Source organism: Stegastes partitus, unplaced genomic scaffold (genome assembly GCF_000690725.1).
Source record: "Stegastes partitus isolate 25-593 unplaced genomic scaffold, Stegastes_partitus-1.0.2 Scaffold725, whole genome shotgun sequence".
Lineage (NCBI taxonomy): Eukaryota > Metazoa > Chordata > Actinopteri > Pomacentridae > Stegastes > Stegastes partitus.
In genome coordinates this window covers 183,293-204,001 of record NW_007578456.1, presented here as the reverse complement: position 1 = coordinate 204,001, position 20,709 = coordinate 183,293, and the positions used below count along the sequence as shown (strand labels likewise).

The 20,709-nt window shown below is 42.1% G+C and overlaps 1 protein-coding gene across 1 annotated transcript; it reads left to right on the top strand.

Annotated features, from left to right (window-relative positions):
* Window positions 1–849: 849 nt before the first annotated feature.
* On the top strand, window positions 850–7,249 carry LOC103364167 (distal-less-like protein DLX-3). The gene is made up of 3 exons (XM_008291191.1): window positions 850–1,281; window positions 3,829–4,013; window positions 6,525–7,249. The coding sequence occupies exons 1-3, from the start codon at window positions 930–932 to the stop codon at window positions 6,975–6,977; spliced, it is 990 nt and encodes a 329-aa protein (XP_008289413.1). The 5' UTR covers window positions 850–929; the 3' UTR covers window positions 6,978–7,249.
* The last annotated feature ends 13,460 nt before the right edge of the window (window positions 7,250–20,709 follow it).

The following is a 20,709-nucleotide window of genomic DNA, read 5'->3' as shown; positions in this document are numbered from 1 at the left end:
CAGTTTAGAGCAGCTTTATATAACATTAATTTTCACATTACATCAACCGAATTCTGTTTTCCGATGTAGTTATTCAAGTTAAACAACACAAATTGAAATATTGTGATTCCGCTTTAGCTTTTATTCAAGTTGACCAATTCAAATAATTCAAATTTGATTGAAGTGACGCACATTTCTGACTAAAATCTTGTTCTTATATACACCTAAAGTTTATTGTAGGTTAACTGTGGGCTGTTTTTTATTTTCTCCCCCCCAGGCATGGGAGAAGCCTGGGCCCCAAGTCCACACATGTAAAGAAGGAAAAGCCTTTAAAAAAAAACAAGCCTTGATAAACTGAAGCCTAAATTACTCCCAACATGGATCTCCAACAGCACCCTGGTCTGCATTTGCATCTGAACAGGCAGGCAGCACCTAAAGCTGATCACTCCTGATCTCTTTACGCACAGTTGGTTGCTTAAATCTTTATCTTATCTTTTTATGGTAACTCTTCAATATATGTCGAAGAAAGTTAAAAGAGTTGTTTTTTTTTGTTTTTTCAACTGAGTCTCGCCAACTGTTTATGTGCTCTGGTGCATGCCCGAGAAGAGGCTTACTGGAGGTTTTTGCGGGGAGAAGCAGGGAGCCAGACAGGCGACAGTCAGCGCTGTCTTGGCCTCAGGGCAGAGGCAGGGAGCGAGCAGGCGAGCCAATGAGAAGGAGACATCCACTCCTCTCTGTCCTGCCCGGCTTGGCTCAGCTCGGCGCGCCCTGTAATTAGGAGCTCTAGTTGGGTTGGGCGCCGCCACGGTGGACAGCCTGGCTGCTGCGTCAAGGGAGTTTGGGAACGCCAGCTCCAGACTGTGCGTGGATTTCTGAGCACTCCTGCATCAGAGATCAGAGCAAGCACTAGAAAGACTTTTTTTTTAAAAATCAACAACAACAACCTGAAAATGAACGGGCAGCCTTCACCTGTCTTTGAGGAAAAGAAACCTTCCCTCCCCGTGGCTGGGAGCTCCATCTCGGCTACCAAGGATTCCCCGACCCTGCCGGAGTCCTCCTCCACAGACATGGGCTTCTACAGCAGCCAGAGTGCGCTCCACGGCTCGCAGGATTTCTACTCGGCGCAGCAGTCGTACTCTGCTCAACACATGAACCCGTACGCGTACCACCACTACAACCTGAACGGGATGGGTGCCGGCGGCGCGTATTCCGTTGGTAAGGCCGAGTACCCGTACCCGCATGCGGCGTACAGAGAGCACGGTGCGTTCAGCAGAGAGGTGCAGTCAACGCTCCAGGACAGTGGTGAGTGAACCCAGCAAGTCCGCAGATGACTGCATATGTTGGACACGTTTAAAGACAAAATATGTGTCTCCAGAGTTAACACACAGAGACGCACTGCTGCCTCCCTCCAGCAGTGCTGTGTAAGAGCTTCTCCATCTTTGTCCAAAGCCGCTGTAACCACCTGAGGCTGATGTATGGCAAGAGCTCACGTCTAGTCACATAAACCCAATAATTGCGCATGAGTTTTACGCACCGGGGGATTTGGCGTTAGTTTTATTTTCTAGAGTTTCACTGCATCTAAACTCACATTTCATACATGTTTTGGAGCATTCAGTTGTTTCTCTGTTAATTTTGAGCTTATAAATCTGTCATTAGATGCTGAATAGTAAAGGTAAGGTGTAAGGTGCAAAATGGCTAAATTAAAAGAGACACGAAGAGATGCACTCATTTCCTAAATAAAAATAGATAAGTCCCACACATTATAAAGCCAAATAGCTGGAAGAAATAGTGTCACTAGCAAGTAAAACTATATCCAACAAAAAACAAATTAACCACGTTAAAGTGTAGCTGCAGAAGTAGATTTAAATTACATTTATTTTTCATGGAAAACACCCAAATTCTTATTGTTTTTAACTTTAAAAGAGTAAAAAGAACCTTTTTAAAAAAAGAAATGTGGGCTTTCTAGATTGTAAATGAAATATATTAAGAGTTAAAGTAAAGTTTGTCAGGGATGTCACAGGTTAGAATGTTGGTGAAATTTGTTGGATAAGGATTCATCAAGTCCATGACATGAAGGGCCGCCTTCACCTGAAAATGTTTATTCACAAAAAAAGCAAAAACAACCGGTTTGCCATCTCCTCTTTGAGCTTGTTTCAGATTTTATTTCGTGAGGACGATGGCGATCAGCCTGAAGGGCTTTTGGACGGAAGCCACGGCTCGATGTACTCAGTGACTTTTCAACTTAACCCGTATCTGCTCTCAAGAACTAGTTTATTAACTCGCAACTGGTTCATTAGGTAACCTAACCAGCTGGCGCCAACGCAAATAAACAAACAGTGCACGCATGCTGGAATAAAACATGATGTTATTCGGGACTATCAGAAGTTACGCTGGTGCCACATGGTCACTATAAACTCACTCAGATTACAGAGCATCAAGCTCAACGTTTTGAACAACAAACATAATTCTGGCCCTTTAACTTCCCCTCTGAGTGCAGCCAGTGTGCGTTCAAAAGCCTTTTTCTTTTTGGCTCTGCTTGGAGCTTGGAAGGTGTCTCGGTGCAAACTACAGAGGAAGAACAAACTCAACAGACTGGTGTTCTGTTTTTGACATTCCAGTTGGGAGTTGACTCCTGGAAATGGCCCCGGGGGACTTTGGCCCACAGCCACGCACATCAGGTGTCACGGCATGTCAGTCAGCCTTGGCCTTTGACTCATCCGACAAGGACGGTTCCTTATCACGCAAGGCCCGCGGGCACGCCCGAACAAACAAACAAATAAACAATACGTAAACAGGCGAAGGGTTTCATTTGCCATCAATAATGACATTTTGCGATCAAGTGAAAACCGGGTGACTAATGTGAAAAATGTATAAAATAATAAATATTCAAGGAAAACACGAACTGAAGGCCTCCATTAGAACATATATTACTATTAAATGAACTTCCCGCACATTCTTTGAGTGATTTCATTCCTCAGCATAAATGTTTAAAAGCTGTTTCAAATTAAAATCCTAAATACTACATATAAAACACTTCTTATGATATGTTCAGATATATAATGAGTCTAAAATGATGAGCTTTAAATAGTTTAATAGTGTAGAATAAACCTCTTTAGAGGCCCAGAGAAATGCTAAATACATTATTTATAAATTTATATTATGTAATTCCTTTTAAAAAATGCCCACACACAGAGTAAAATGTAAAAATTGTATTAATTATATTTCATTAATTATAGTCGTTTTGAATAGCTGTAAGTCAAATTTGTTCAAATATAAATGAAAATATGTAATTATTTGCTCATGCTTTTAATTTGTAAATCAGTGTATATAAATGTGTAGGTTTCCAGATTAAAGATATAAAACAACAAACGTGTCGATCAAATGCAAACAAATATATTTAAGCCAGATCGGTGGAATATTTACGGAAAGACAAATAAAAAAAAAAAATCAAACGCCAGAATAGCAGCACCAATGGGGAGCGATGTATACAAGCGGGCCTCCAGGCTACATGAAAGACACCAATAAATCTCTGTCTCCCTCCCCAGCTGTGGGAGACACTCTGACCAAAATTATAAGTTCAGCGCGCTGGCGGAATTTCTTTGAAATTTCGGGGTTGCAGCAGCCGCGGCTATTTTTGTGCCACAACTTCTCTGCACAAAACTGCTGAAGAGAGCGAACGAGAGAGCTGATACGAGTTTGTGTCGTCGTGCGATGAAAGAAAAGTGTGAAAAAGTCTCACGCAGGTTGTGTTGCAGTTTGAAAGATGAAAGGAAGGCGACGGCGGTATGAAGCTGTCACTCCGAGCCAAGCAAGAGCGTTACATAACTGTTCCTGCTTCCTTTTCCAAAGTGAAAGAAGAACCAGACGTGGAAGTCCGGATGGTCAACGGGAAGCCCAAGAAGGTGCGCAAGCCCCGGACCATCTATTCCAGCTACCAGCTGGCTGTCCTGCAGAGGAGATTCCAGTCAGCCCAGTACCTGGCCCTGCCGGAGCGGGCCGAGCTGGCTGCCCAGCTGGGCCTCACGCAGACGCAGGTGAGGCGGCAGGAAGCATCCAGTGGTGCTCGCCAAGATGTTTACTGAGAGTTGCAGCTGAAGCAAAGTGGAATCGATGAAAAGCATTTGAGATTTTAATTTCCAGTTTGTACCTGAGCGGTGAACTCAAATTTGAACACTGAGGCCTTGATCATACTCCCATACGTGTGTGTGCACAGTTGTTGTTTTATGCTACTGTCTAGTCTGTTGTATGTAGGTGGCCGTCTGTCTATTCTACACTACAGCGCTTGTAATGTCGCCGCGGACACAGATTTGAGTCTGCATGCAGATTTCTGCAGAGACGTCTCTGGCAGGCTTGGAAAGATGACAACATTTTCATCCCCTCACATACTCTGAAAGTTCACCACCGGCTTAAGCTGAAAGCAGCTGAAGCACCATCTAAAGTGTAGGACCAGTGTGATGCTTCGTAGGCGTGACGTAAGACAGTTTGCAACTACGCTACCAGTGCAACATGCTCTGGTGGAAGAAAGAGGAATGCTCTACTGCATGCAACAGGTGGAAAAGTATTGTATTGACAATTACTGCACGTCCACACCGACGATAAGCTAAACTTAAGCGACGGACGAAATCGGTTGGAATGTTAGCTGAAGCGGAATCGTCAGAAAATAGTGTCAGATGGCCTGCAAGGTTTAAAAAGTTAGCTTGGATGTTTGCGCTGTTAGCAGAAATTTAAAAATACGTTGTTGGTTAAAAGGCTAAAAAAAAAAAAAAAAGAGAGATGAGAAAGTTGAGCTTGTCTGAAAATGAATTGAACAAATCACTGAACAACTATGAAAGGTGCGGGAAGTATATAACACCACATCGACCGCTAGTTAGATAGACAGAATAAAACGCAGTAGCATGCTAATAGATGTGTCTGAATGTCATGTGTTGGCAGAGCCGTGAGTTGTCGCCGTTCCGTCTGTCGGGTTTTTGCCGTCACAACCTTTAGGCCATAATGATTTACTGCCGCATGAGTTATCTCTGCATGAGTGATAAAAGACAAAACTTGAGGCGCAGGTTGTTTTATCGCGGCTGCTGTAAATCATTGTTCGGCGCTACGCTTGAGCAACATTCACAGGCTTAAAGAAAACAAATGCAATCCCACTGAGCTTTAAACATGAGGAAGTTTGGTTTGCTGCTGTCTTGCATTAGAAATAGTTTTTGTTTTTATTTATTTATTTACAAATAAGACCAGTAAAGTAGATCCTACAGTGTTGCATAATCTTTATAAATGTTGCCTTATGTACAATTACAACAAAAAAAGGCTTTTGAAACATTAAGTTACTTGAAGCAAACCAACAAGCCATCAAAGTTTTCTTTAAAGCTGCATTTAAAGCTTTTTTTTTTGTTAGCACTTGTTAGCAACAGAACATGCTAAAAAGACGACACTGACACATTTGGAGTTTGTGGCATTTCCTTTAGCTCTGCAAACGACGACAACAATTCCCGAGTTACGTTTCCGAATTTTTGGCAGCGACACGCTCCACTGTCTTCACCAGCTGGCCGCTAACGCTGGTATTTGGTTAAACCAGATGCATGTCAGCATCAGAGTTTTTTATTCTTAAACCAGCTGTCAGCTTTGAGTAGAAACAAGGCAGTGAATATTAATGCATATTGAGAGATAATTGAGACAATTAGCAAAAAATGAAATGCTAAAAAGGCATATTTAGCTGTTTTTTGTTTGTTTTTTAATCTTAAAAGTGCTCAAATGTGTCACTGTTTCCAACCTATGCTAAGCTAACAGTTAGCTGAGTTGGTGTCCAAACAGTCGTATCAGTTTTCTCATCAAACTCTACGGGCTGACAACTTGATGCTAGCTTAGCGGCTACTAGCATGATGGGTAATCTCCCAAAATGTCAAACTATTCCTCTAATAGTTCGAATCCCCCAACGTTGAACGTAGCCTTGAATGCTAATTCTGCTAAAAAAAAAAACCCAGAACATTCTGTGCTTCTCGGTATAAACGAGAAACCCGGACTGACTCAGTAGCAACAAAACTAAATTTCAGGGACTATTCGATTGAACTGCAGGCTGTGTTTAAGCAGAGCGGATAGAAGAAAGTTTTAAATCATCTGTTGTATGTAGACGACTGTTTCTTCTAGTATTGGCAGCACCTGTGGGCATTTTGAAAAATGTTGTACGTGATGATTTCAGTTTTTTGTAAATGTAATAATGAAAGCTAGCCAATGTTTATTTTTTTCTTTTTATGACATATGGCATTATAACAGGGTTATACTGCACAAATGAGAATTTTGAGCTCTCTGTCCTTCTGGTCGTGGTTGTGCTGTTTCCATAGACACTATATACTGCAGTGGCAAATGTGCCCAAAGTGGATAAAAATGTGACGGTAGCAAAAAACAGCTAGAAACTGTTTGGGGTTTAGACGTTTAATGTGGTTATAATAAGTCCAGGTGGTCTTCACAGGTTGTTTCGTTGCCCCCGAGTGGCCAAAAATCACTTTATGTCACTTTAAGCTGCTTCAACATTTTGTCCTCGTTCTTCCATCCAGGTCAAAATCTGGTTCCAGAACCGTCGCTCCAAGTTCAAGAAGCTCTACAAGAACGGAGAGTTTCCACTCGGGGAGATTCCTCTGGAGCACAGTCCAGACGCCAGCGATTCCATGGCCTGCAACTCTCCCCCGTCGCCAACTGCGTGGGAAAACAACAGCAACGGCAACAACAACAACAACGACAACAACAGCAGCAGCAGCAACAGCAACAACACAAACGGCAGCGGCAACATCAAGAGCAATGCCATGCTGGATCCTGCCAGCAGGGGGCAGGCTCCCTATCCGCCGCCGGCGCCGGTGGTGGAGTCCTCGACCTCCTTCATGGGGGAGTACACGCACCAGAACTGGTACCAGCAGCAGGGCGTGCATTTAGGCCTGCCGCAGTCGGGCCAAACGCACCACGCAACAGCGAACGCGCCGTCGGCCACACAGAGCATGGGAGCCGTCTACTGACGCACAAACTCTGAACAGCGCTTCCACCGGAGCCTCAAACACCAGGTGATGATTCGGAGCTCTGCTGTGACCAGAAACACCTGACAGCGATCATCAGACACGAGTCATGACTGTAAAAAACCTGACACACATGTTGTAAAACAGGCTACAAATGTGGATTGAAAACAAATGTCGTCCTCAGTTACCCTCGCTGCTCCCGGGTTGAACTCGTAACCAGGCGGAGATTTGGGTGATTGAAGTGGATTTTTTTTTTTTTTCCCAGAGACTGATATTTTTTTTTTATGTGAAACCACTGATAACAGATAATATTTTGTATATTTAATATTTGAAATATGACCATATTTATTCCAAAAACAAACATAGAATTATTTAGTCTTAAAATGTTCTTTTTTTTTTTTTTTTTTGGAAAGGGCTTCTTGACAGAGAATTTTAAAAACTGAATACTACTGAAAGTCTCCCAGCAAATCCAAGCCCACCGCACCAGCAGGGAAACGCATTTAGGACTTTCAATATACAGAATGTCGCCGCGGTCAGATGCCATGTCAGCGGCGCAACATTTAGCCCAGCAGAGGAGACGGATCCTGTAGTGTTGAAGTAGAATTTACAAAAAAAACATATTCGCTTAATTCATTTTTCCACTGGAGGAGAACGCTGAGCAACACAAGCAAACAGGTGGTATCAGTTTTCTGGAGCAGATAAAAGTAGTGTGCTCAAGACAGGAGATCAAGGCTCTTGGCTTGGAGGTAAGGCCGGGATTAAAAATTGGAATTTGTAACCTTCGGATGGAGCCACGCTGGCTGGTTTATCCCTGCTTGCTTGTGCTAAGCTAAGCTAAGCGGCTGTCAGCACCCTCGTCAGAATCTCCCCATGTTTGCTTGTGGCTACTAGCATTAAAAACTACGGCCAAACTGTGACTGTTTGAGTTGCATTATGGGTAATGTACACAGAATGCAAGGAACGAAAGGGACAAATCCCTTCTTCTGCAGCATTATAACATGATTTTGACAGTTTTTGATGAGACAAACTGTTGTAGTTTTGCAAGATTTGTGCGTCCAAATTAAACACGAAGACATTCAACTAGCAGGCGACAAGCAGATGGTATCTTCCTGATGGCGTCGTTTGCAGCAGTTTGGTTTGGCCGCATAAAGGACAAAAAGAAGCATGGAAGGGAAGCATTACAACCAACCTGTTGAGAGGGACAAAATAGGGTTAAACAATTTGTCGATGCACCAAGCAAATCACGAGGGAAAGCTGTTGGGTCAATGGTTTACGAATTCGTGCCATCCTCCTTGTGCCACAGTCGTCCGTTTGATGGTGACAACATTCAGTAAAGATATTAGCTACAACATTACAGACGTTGGCAGCAGTTCGGGATCGAGCCTGATGAAGTTGAAATGCTTCATAGAGGAGTTACATCAAACATCCAAGACTTTATTCTGTTAATCCTCGTGTTTATTCGCCTGCATCGACACAAAAAAGTCTGCCGACGCCGAAGGTCGAATCAACAATAATCCTACAATTCCCATAATGCACCTTTTAATCGCGACTTTGAATCGCTCCCTGGCTTTCTGGTGTATATATATTTGGAAAGGCAGATAAACTGATAGCATCGACGGAGCCATTTCCTCAGAAGCTTCCTTAGAAAACATTATACAGCAGTCCTCCCCCCAGCAGTGGAAATTAAACTCTTTGAGCTCGGAGACGCTACAGGGGCTCTCAAAAAAACAACAAAAAAAAAAAAAAGAAGGAACTATCAAGAGCAAAGTTTTCGAGTCGGTGCTAAAATATTTGAAAGTTGTAAATATATATATATATTTTATTAACACACGTGCTGTACTCAGGATTCTTATTATTTATAGTGTCGACTGTAGATATAAACAGCTGTTTGTGCCTTATGGAGCTTTTTTTTTTCCCCTCTCGAAAATGAGTACAAAAAAAAAAAATCAAATAAAACGTATTTTGTGTATTGCAACTACTTCCTTGTTTACAGGTAAATGCGGCACACACGGAACACAAAAGGCCGTTGTGCTGACGGTGCTTTCCTGGCGTGCCTGCCTCCCAGTGAGTCAGCCGGCAGATACAGGTTGCTGCGCCCGTCCACACCGTGTATTTTACACACACATGCAGAGTAGTGGCGTGTAAAGGAGGTTGTGGGAGGTGACGGCGCTGCAGACACTCTGGAGTCTCTGGATGCTAATAACACACCGCTGACACTGAGAGACGGCTGTACGCTGCTTTCATGTGGCTCACAGTTGGAAAAGGGGAGGAGAGATGTGTGTGTGTGTGTGTGTGTGTGTGTGTGTGTGTCTATGGCAAACAAGCTGCTCTCAACCAACCAAACCCGCAGGTTAGCCAACAAAAAGAGGGCGTGACGAGGAAGGAAAAAAAAAAAACACGGGCAGGCACACTTTCAAACAATGTTACCGGGACTTATAATACCTAAAATATTCCTTTGTGTCCTCGTGTGAACGTTTTCTGCTTTGGGACATTGCTCGGCGTTTCGGGGCGAACTCGCCGAGAGTTCGACGAGAAAGGTCGACGTCGTTCGCGCCATCGTTTGGCGAATATGAAACTGGCAATTAGCGCGAAGAATGAGTCGGCCGCTGCAACCGAAAACCTTTCTGTGGGGCCGTTGTCGAGGCTAGTTGGCTTCGGTTTCTTATCTTCCCTATATTTTTGCTAAACGTATAGATATTTTTGTTGTTTAAAATAGCCCAGGAGATGATAATTGATCAAACTACAGCAACTTATGGCCCAATAAAAACCATTGTTACTGGGCTACCTGCTGCCACATCCTGGTTATTAATTGGTTCGTCTTCCTAATATAGAAAAATACAATGAAATTTCAACTTTAGGAAACGTATCCGACATTTTTAGTTGAGATGGAGCTTCAGATTCAGCTGTGTAACTCCTTGAGTAAAGACGTGTACTCATAAAGCGACAGATTGTGATGGATTCATTCACCATTTATAATTAAAAGTAACTTTTAAAGTTATTCCTCTCCTGCTCACACTGATCCTGAAGCTGTAGATATTTAATAAACTCAGAGGAAAAGAGTCCTACAAAGCGCTGGAAACAACAAACTTAAGCTCCGGTTAATGCTTTGTCAAAACCGGAATTATTATCATTAGTAGTAATAATATTAATAACAGTAATTATAACATGTAGCCCGTCTTCACTGCCTGCTAAGTTTTTACGAGCATTTCGCTGCGTAATTGATGTGAAACTGAGGAGCAAAGGGAACGAGGCAAATCTACCACACGTCAAAGATATGTTGTGATTTTTGAGGAGTCCGAACGCGTGCTAAACTCTTGCTAATTGTGTCTAAAACTTGCTGACGTATCAGATTTGGGGGCGGTTTTAACTACATTAAGAGCTAAATATACCGCTCTTGAACAAATAAGTCTTACTAAGGATTCTCGTAGAGTGATGCAGCATTTTAGCATTTTCATGAACACACGAGCAAGTGTGAGGAACAGATTAAAGATGGCGTCGTTAGCGTGTAGAGCTAACTAGCTTACGCCATCCAACAGTCATTTAGGCCATGAAACATGTCACGCTAAATTATTCTGTGGAGTTCCTTGTGTTTAAAAAGCCCTGTTAGACATCAGATGTGTTTGCTAACGCTAGCGGCTCTGTAGCATTCTGTATGCTAATTACAATCAGTCCATTGAGCCTCAGTCTTCTTAAATCCAACTTGTGCAGTCAAGAGAACGATTATCAAAACTGGTAGCTCCACCGTGAGCATTTTAGCATTTAGCCAGACCCAGTATGCACATGCTAGTATTTCAAATGAGCTTGATTTGACTTAGTTTGTCCCGTCGCTAAGTGGCGCGATAAACCGCTAACTATTATAGATGGTTTATTAAACCGATGCTGAGGTGAGACGTTCATTTTAACACATTATTGGTAATTTTTCACACTGTTCACAAACTGCAAAGTCTCCTTCACAGCATTTTCTTTTTTCCTTTAAGATGATTTATTTTGGGCTGCAAGGTGGAGCGGCGGTTAGCGCCGCTGCCTCGCAGCAAGAAGGTCGCCGGTTCGCTTCCCAGTGAGGACACCCAGGATCTTTCTGTGTGGAGTCTCCATGTTCTCCCTGTGCAGTGTGGGTTCTCTCCTGGTTCTCCGGCTTCCACAAGGTCTAAAATCATGCTGAGGTCTCCTGCCTTCGCCCTAAGTCAGCTGGGATAGACTCCAGCCCCCCACGACCCCAGTGAGGATTACGTGGTGTATAGATGATGGATGGATGATTGATTTTGGGGCAATTTTTTTTGGGCTTTATTTTGGAAGAGAGGCAGAAAAGGTGTTGAGAAGCGAGGAGGACTGACATGCAGCAAATCATGCCATAGGTCGGAACTGATCCAACAGTTTGAACGTGTGTCTTTTCCTAAATGTGTGCAGATGTCTTAAATCTGATATGAAAGTTTGCCCCCTTGTGGTCGCAGATAGGTTCTTCTTTCTCAAGCGGTTTCTCATTGAGTTCATGGTGTTCGTCCTGTTTTGAAGGGCACCAGAAATGCACTACTAAATACAAGACGTAAAAGTAAAAATGCCTGTCCTGATCCTGGAGAGCAGTGACGAGGAAGAGCTCATAAATACTGAAGCGTAGTTTAAAAGCGAGGAAAAATGTGTGCTTAAAAAAAGATGCCGGTTGTGGAAATGAAACCACAGATCCACTAAGACACCTTCCCGTGTTTGCTGAGGCGCTTACCTTCCTGTGCTTGAGCCCTCAGCTTCCAGGTGTCAGAGAGGAATGCATCCCGACATCACAGGAAGACAGACGGCGAGGGCAGACGGAGGCTTGTAGCGACCTGTAGGGCTGGTGATCCACAGGAGAGAGAAAAAAACGCTTCTCACTAAAGCCATTGTGGGTTTCTGGCTGACAGATTACAGTTCTACCAAACAATCAGGAGCTAATATCCATGCAACCAAAGACAAACATGCCAAGTGGAGTTTTTTTTTTAATGTTTAAACACTTGGGGTGTTTCCTCATACTGCCAAAAAAAAAAAAAGAGTGGCTGCCTTGTCATTTACAGCATCGTAAAAAAAAAAAACCCAGCGTGATCGGAAGGTGAGCTGAGGTGACAGTTTTATGTCTCTGCTGTCCGGGGAGGGCGAGACGAGGCGAGACGAGGTGATGACATCAGCCACTGAGAGGTAAGCTCAGCAGCGGAAGGAAAAGTTTATAACAGTGTCATGAAAGATTGGGAGCTGACGTTACTTTCCTTTCCCTGCCTCCAGGTATAATCCCAACGCCACGCTTTTGCACTGATACGTGGTGTCGAGAGCCGATACTAAAGCCGGGGGATATTTTCTGCCCCAAAAAAAACCATCTGATTTTGAGGATTGAGGACCACAAGTAGCAGGTAGACCGTTATGAGGCGCCCAAAAAACTGTGAAGAACCCAACCAACCTGTGCAGTTAGATCATGTAAAATAGAATTCTCCCAGAGTCATGACAAAAATGCGAAGATTTTGTACAACTACAACTTTCCTGTAACATTCAGACTATACATAGGTTAATGGGCTTAGGGGTCATGTTAAAAAAGCATTTCTTCTACCTTCAGATCTTGCCGAATAACCAAAATCTGTGTCAATATTTTTCTATCTAAACTTTAGAATAAAGACTTTCGAGCAAAATCTAGTTGGATGTAGTCCAAAGTTTGTAGCCAACAGCTGTAACAAAGTGGTTCAGTTAATCTAAACGGTCATGTTTTCTCAAAAAAGAGGCCGGGTTTGACCTTTTCCAGCTGTCAAACTCAATATATTAGCAAGGTCACTAACAGCGAATGCTAAGCTATAGTTGCTAGGCTAGCCGCCAATGTCAGCACTAAGCCAGCTAAGTGCACAAACTAATCGTTTTTGCTCCGTTTTACTATTTAAAATTACAGTTTTCTCCCCCCAGAAAGTAAGCTTTTCCCAAATGGGCGCTGTTGCGTCCCCATGGTGTTTGTGCCGTTTTGGTTATGTGGACTTGTGACCATTCTGTATGTGGAGATGACCTGTGTCGGCCCGGCTGTGCTCCAGGAAACCAGCTGCCATTCATCTCAGCTAACTAGCCCGGAGCTGAAGACCTGTACTCTGGCCCTTGTTCTCCCCGCCTCCGGTCACATCTGATTGGACCAGCACCACACCTGGCTATAAAAGCAACCAGCAACCTTTCAGTCGGGGCTGGCTGGGATTTAGTGTGAACAGTTGGCCCTAGCGCCTCTTGGTTTGTGTTTTTGGTAACTTCTGTTGGCAGCTGCTAACTCGGTTTGGGAGTTTCGAGAGAGTCTTAGTGAAGACTGACTCCCGTTAGCAGTTGCCCAACTTCGTGAAGAAGTTACTCTGTCTTGTGTTTTTCACATTGTGTGTTTTGAGACACTAGTTTGTTTTAGGTTCTTTTGTTATGTGTGGATGTTGCTATCAGATTTAAAGTTTGGCTAAAGAGTTTAGTTTAGTTTTGTTTGCTAGCTTTCGACACTCAGCCTTCGTTTGGTTCTTTTGATTTTTACCAACATCCACCATCTTGTCTGTGAAGATTCTCAGTCATCCAGGTCAGAACTGATGAAGCCTCTTGGATGAGAGGTGAAACGTCTTCAAGGAACTCAAGCAAGTCCAGTTGCTACGATTAATCTACGAGAATATCCACCATCTTCTTTTGTATTGTCACAGTTCTGCTATCATTTATATTACTGAGCAATAATTGCGTTTCCTTGAACCATTTCCATCTGGTTTTTGTTCCATCCAGCTGACCCTAGAGGCTGGGTCGTAACAGGCACCAGAATGCGTAACATCTTTGTCCAAAAGCTGCTATGACGATAGTAATGTGGTATCTCACCGTTTCCTTGAACTTAAACTGGAAAGATGACGACGAAGATGAAGGGCATCGTCAAAGCTGGAAACTCTTACGACAAGTTTGGTTGTTCTGGTGCGTTACGTTAAGCTTTCCGCCATTGTTGTCATAATCTGCTTGCAATAAATAATGCTCTGCTAAATCAGCAAGCCACTACAGAAATGTAAATAATGCACTTTTTCTTTTTACTTCAGTGGCTTTTCTTGACTCCAACATGTTGGAGGAGAGTTGCCTGTTTCGGAGGTGTGAGTCCGTCGCTGTTATTTACGTAGCACATTTAAAACAACAGACTTGACTCAACGTGCTGTCAAACAAAAGAATTAAGACCGCTATTAACAAATTTACTCAACTAATGTAACTGCTGGTAGGTTCTTAAGGTTAAAACCCTACAATATTACAGAGGGAATCCCAATTAATCCAAAGATTCCCTTTGAGCCAGCAGAGCAAAAAAAAAAAAAACACATCCAGTGGAACCAAGTCAAATACCATGAATGATGAATCTTGTTCCCTTATTTCTTCCCGTGCTTCCTGTCTACCTTTAACCTGTATGGTCTAATAAGGGTAAAAAAAAATGCCCCCCAAAACGTTAGACATTTAAATTTAGTTGCATCTGGCCAAACAGCAGCAGCAGCAGCAACAAGTCATGTGCTGATGTTCAGCTCTCTTCCTGTTCTATTGGATGAGAGTTATTTGACCGGTAAGGCCATGGAGCTGCTGGAGACCGATACCTGTCAAAATGCCTTTAAACTGTCAGTACAGGTGGGTTTTTTTTTAGGTTTTTGCATGAATGAATGCTCGTTCTCTCTGCAGTTGTTGTTCCGCTGCAAGATTTTGCTGCACTGCTGCCACCAGCTGTCGATCAGTGAAAGAGCTCGAAAACCAGAAAGCAAAATCAAGTTCTGGATAAAATTGTGGCACAACAGAAGGAAAATAAGCACCAACTTTAAAAAAGTAAAAGAAATAAAGAGTTCCACTGTACTGTTAGAAGTGAGAAGCTCCACAGGGAACTTTTAGATCTTTTTGCGCTGATTTTAGTTCAGTTTTATGCATATATTGTTTATATATGATCATCTTTATTCTTTTTTTGATGCTATTTATAACTGTGCATCACGTTCGAACAATTACTTATTTAAACTGCTCATCTTTCACAATTGCGTGTCCTTTTTTTTTTTTTTTTAGCACCATTGTGGATAAGAAGCGAATGTTGTTGTACTATTGTACACACGTATGAATGTACAATAAAGACAATAAAGACAATCAAGATAAAGAATTGTTACACCAGCAGTCCCCAACCATTTTTGCACCACGGACCGGTTTTAAGCAACAACATTTTCTACGGACCCGTCATCACATAGCAAAAAATAATTGATTTTTTCTATTAAAAAGTTTCATAAATGAATAAAATTAATTATCGAGTCTCTCCCACTTTACAAAGAAGCTGAGATGTTGGACGGACTGGCGGCTTCGTTTAACGGATAAAAAGTGTGAGAAGGAAGCGCAGACGGATGCGACAGGAAGACGAGTTAATCATTTTTCAAAATAAAACACCCTGCAGACTACGCTGGGGGAAAAAAATAAATCTATAAAATGTCTTTTTTACTTTCTGTGCGACCGATGCCGTGTTGCATGATGCGTCTTTTAAATGTATCACACTGAATTGTTAGCAGAAAGTGTACATGTGACATTTGTGCCTGAAAAAACAACACAAGACTACTAGTGTTGTGGCTGTGCTTGCTACTAAAGACACAAAACAACATTTCAGTGTGTGCTAAGCTGGTACATGTAGGTGAAACAAACTCCCGGACAACGTGATTACTATCGGCCCTAATATCGGTGCAACTCTGATCCCACCGTGCATTATACAACTCCTGATGTGTGCACACACAAAGCGATGGCTCGCACAGACACGCAAACACACACCAGCTCAGCTCTGCAGTATCTCCGTTGCACTTAAAAACTAAGCGTGTATGTGTTTTGCACCGCATGGGTCAAGTTTAACAAGCAAATATAAAGTGACCCCCGCTGTTTACGACTTGTTTTAATTGTGTTTTTTTCCTCGACTCTCTCTCTTTCTGTCTCATTCGAGTCTCTCTCTCGCTCTGCTTTCTACTCTCTAGGGGGTCAGATGCTGTCATCTGCCCAGTAGCAAAGTCTTTGGGTTTAATAGTTTCTACATATTTTGTCCTCACACAAACTCACGAGTTGTGCTCTTTTATTACCTTCTCATGTTGCACACACTTGATGTTTACTTTTCTATCTAACCCGTAAAAGGACTACGCCCGACGTCTCCTCTCATTTTTATCTATTTCAATGTGAGTGTAGCTGCTGAAACACAACGTATGAACACTGAGGACAGACTGAAGTGATGAATGTGCTCTTGGTTGTCTCCACATTGGGACACAATCCATAAAAAGAGGAGTTGAATGGCTGGATGTGGCACAGGTGCCGAATGTAAGCCTACTGACGGACCAGAGGGTCCAGTGTAAATGGTGAAACCAGTGACTGATAGAAACTGAGACGCCTTCAAGATCTGCTCCAGAACAAATGAGTCACCCACTCACTGAGCTTGACTATTTACTCAACACGCCAATAACTTCACATGCCTTTGGATACGTTACTAGCTTCGGTAGTCACTAGCATCCTAGGCTAGCGTATAACAAGCTAACTGACTGCGTCTCTGTAGGCCTGAACACACTCAGTTATCCGATTTTGTATTCAGATTAATGACTAGTTCCAAGCGAAGCACATATGGAGTGAGCTGCCAAGGTTGACTTGACTCAGTGGGTGAATCATTCCACGAAAGCCAGATCAGATATGTAATCCCTTCAGCGGGTCTAGTCTGGGGTTTCCTCCCAGTTGGATGTGCCGGGAAAACCAACCAAAGGAAGTCGCCGAGGGGGCATTTTAATCAGATGCTCGAATCACTTTAGCTTTTTGATACGAAGGAACAGTGACTCAAACCCAACGTCCCTCTGGATGTCTGAGCTCCTCACAGTGTCTTTAAGGCTGAGCCCAGCCGCTCTACAGAGGAAGCTTATCAGGCCTGTTGGTACCTAAATAAGTCAAGTCAGCATAGAACAGACCCCTTAATGAATCCCAGTTGTCTTACTTTGTCTCATATCCGTTGACACATAACTGTAATGGAATGCTTCCATTGGTGATGAAAAGAGCTAGTCCCTCACAGAGTTTTGGCTAAATCTCCATTTTACCTGCCTTGGTAAGTAGTAGCCATCAACATCACCATCCTCATGTTAGATAAGTGAACGAGGGCTTAAAACATTTAGAACAGCAGACTCATCCTGTGTGTTCATGTCACTTTAAATCATGCTTAAACAACCACCTAGGATGAACATGTTCCCACTAGTATTTGGCCTGCGGATTCTCCCCATGTCCACATTTGGACACATAAGGGTATTTCAAAATGTTCTCGGCCTCATCAGAAAACATCACGGGATGACATTGTTTCTTTAAACTTCAATGCACTTGGTCCACCGATGTTAAAGCTTCGTTATCCCTTCCAGAAGAGGGTCACATCTCGAGCCTCCAGATATTCCTCAACAGCATGCATGACATCATCATCAGTCAGAAAATGACGACCATGCAGGTGCCATTTCATTCTGATAAACAGATGGAGGTCAGACAGTGCAGGTCGGGTGAGTAGGGTTAACAAAGCAACAGTTCATTTGGCCACTTCTGCCATTTGTCCTGAGTGGACGAACGCATTATCCTGGAGCAACAGCAAACCAGCTCCAATCATTTCCTCTCCTCCCAAAAAAATGTGGACAGTGATATAAGGCTTTATAGTTTACAGCAATGGCCCAAATGGAAGTTATGCCCCTCGTTTTTGTGGGTGAGAACTTTTTGAAGTCCCCTCGTACGCTGGTTACTCAAGTCCACGGTTAATGAGCAGCCACTTGTACAGAGTAAAGGCTTGACTTGTTGAGATGTAGCTGGTATCCTGATGAATTGCTGCTGGCCAGACAACGACCGGTCAAGTTAACGAGACAAAACTCTTATTGGTTTTTCATGGATTTACTTTAATTGTAAGGCCTGAGCAGCCATTCTGAGAGATCCTAAACAACCGTCCACTACAGAGTTTGCTGATGAAGGCAATGAGAGTCGAGAGCCTCATGCAAGACAGACCTTTTCAACAAACAGAACCCCGTATTTAAAAGAACCACAAATGTATAAAAGGAAATAGATTGTTTATTACCTATTCCCTCAGTTCTGAAGGTACCCTGTAGGTAAAAAAGTTAACAGGTTGTTATCCAATTATACCCTAAACTTCACCCTTGTAACTACAAGTATGTACTCGTATACACTGTGTTCGTACAAAAACGTACGATCTTTTACTGTGTAACATGAAGGTAGGATGATCATTTTATTCAGCATATTTTTCAGGTTTCACGCTCTTTTCTGCAGTCACAGCAGAGCGCCACACCAATGAGGAAGAAGGAAATAAAACTTTCTTTTTTCCCAAAAGACAGCAAGATTAAACGGTTTAACGCCTCTTCAACAACCATTTCCTGATCGGGGCGGGGCGCTCTGCATCGAAGCTAGAAGTTATCCTCACTTCAATAAAAGCTGTCGATCATTTTATAGAAGTTTGAAGAAGGAATTAACAAAAAAAATAAACATCTTGAGGAAATACCAGAAATGCTCCTCTGCTATTGACTAACTGCGGGAAGCTAACTTGCTCTGCATGACGTTAGCGATGCCGAAGAGTCACGACAACAGCAGCACCCAGCTGGACCCAAGTGCCATTTGCAGGTAATTTCTCTGGAAAACAAACTGTATCTGACCAAATTAAAGCTAGGGGGCGCCATCAACACCAAAGCCTTTATTCAAACAGTCAATTATGTGGAGACAGCTGTGATTTAGATCTTAAGGTCAATCCTAAAGCGCCCATCCCCTCAAAAGTTTGCTTTAAACTTTAAATGATGCTGCTGTGGACGTCCCTGCCTCTCCTCGGCTGCAGCTCTGTTTTTCTTGCCATGTTCCCCTCAGCCCCCCCAACAGGCCTCCATCAGTTCATTAGGACGACGTGACGCATTTGAGGTATTCCATAAAACTCTACGGTGTGAACTGTGCCACAGGCAACAGGATGCTGCTCACGGTAGCAGATTAAAGAAGTCGGGGCCTTCGAAAAATTCCATGCTCCTCTTTTCTTTTTTTTTTTTAGCTGTTTGAACCTTCGAAGACAAAAACAAAGCAAAACTAAAGCTCCTCAAAGAATGCGCTCTAGTCGGTCATGTCAGTGCCGTTCACACACCTGAGGGCTGGTGATGCCCCACATGTGTTTCCCGTTGAAAGGACAGCGGCCAACTGTCTCCGCTTTAAGAGGAAGAGGAAGAAAGTTTCCAGCGTGAGGCCAAATGTGCAAAGTGGTTTACTGTTCCAGTTAATTCTCTTCCCGAAAACGACGCCGCTTCACGTCCAGGTACAAGTGACTTCATTCTGAGAGTCTTCATGTGACGGCACCAGAAGGAGTTCGTAACAGTGGAGCCCAGATTTAGACGTTCAGAACCACTAGTCCACCAGTTACACGGACATTTTAAGTGCCTGTTAATGTCAACTGTAACCCCTAATATGAGGCCATATAAACAGACACGAGGGCGATTTAAAGTGTTCACTGTTAACCGTGACCCCAAAGTAAACCTTGTTTATTAATGTCAACTGTACTTCCTCATAATTTACTGTATATATATATTTACCGTACTTCCCTTTAATGTCGTTGTACTTTGTGTATGATGACAATAAAAGCATTTTATTCTATTCTATTCTATTCTATTCTAATATGAGGCTATAAAAAGGCATATAAGGACTTTTAGGTGTCTATAACATGCTTATAATTAGAATTTGTTGGGGTTATTTGCCCCCTTTTTTTTTGTTTTTTTACACCCCAACAGTGTGACACCTAAAGACAGATGTCAGTCTTGGATTAAGAATCTTTACCTGCTCTTGGTTCAGCTCATTGCAGTTATGGTTTAGGATTTGGCTTAGCTGACTTAACTTTTAGGGAACACATGCAAGCTAATAATGAGCAGGAAAATGTTTTTTATTATTTATTATTTTTATTATTTATTTTATTTTTAAGTGTATAGGTTGAAAAGTCACTTATTCCCAACAACCATCTGTGGGATTACATATATACATTTATTATTATTATTATCATTATTATTGTTATTGTTATTATTATTATTATTATAACAAACATGTATAATACATTGTTATTGTTTACATTATCGATGTTAAATATGTTTATTATTATTATTATTGATGATAATAATAATATTTATTAACTGCATTATAATATTTAAATATTAAAACCTAATATATTTCTCTACTTTAATTATTTCTATTTAAGTATTTCTTTAGTTATTTTTTTTAATCTGGAGGCAATGTCAAGTGATAACTACAATTTACTACCATTTCAAGTACAGCTTATATATAGACCATATACATAGTTTATAATTGTCATTTATCTCCATTTTTCCCATCCTATTTTTTATTTATTGTTTTCCAGCTGCACTAAATTCCATCTTTTTTTTTCGTGATTTTGCGAACAAATCTCGACACATTCAGCTGCTTGTTGGTGTTAGTAAGTAAGAAACTTGAATTTTTTTTTCCTCCCACAGTGTGACACTGCAGCAGCCTCAGTCTGCCAAGAAAAATAATAATAATAATTATCTTTGAAGACCTATTATATATGCTTCACATCACCTTTTGTTTCCTATTGTTTCATTACTAACCTCCATCTAAAAGGCAATTTGTCCTGAATTGTAATTTCGGTTCATCTGTAAGGGAACATATACTCACATTCTAACAGTTTTTCTTTTGTGTTTGAAAAAATAACTTTAAAAAAAGCGCCCAACCACAAGCAACATAAATC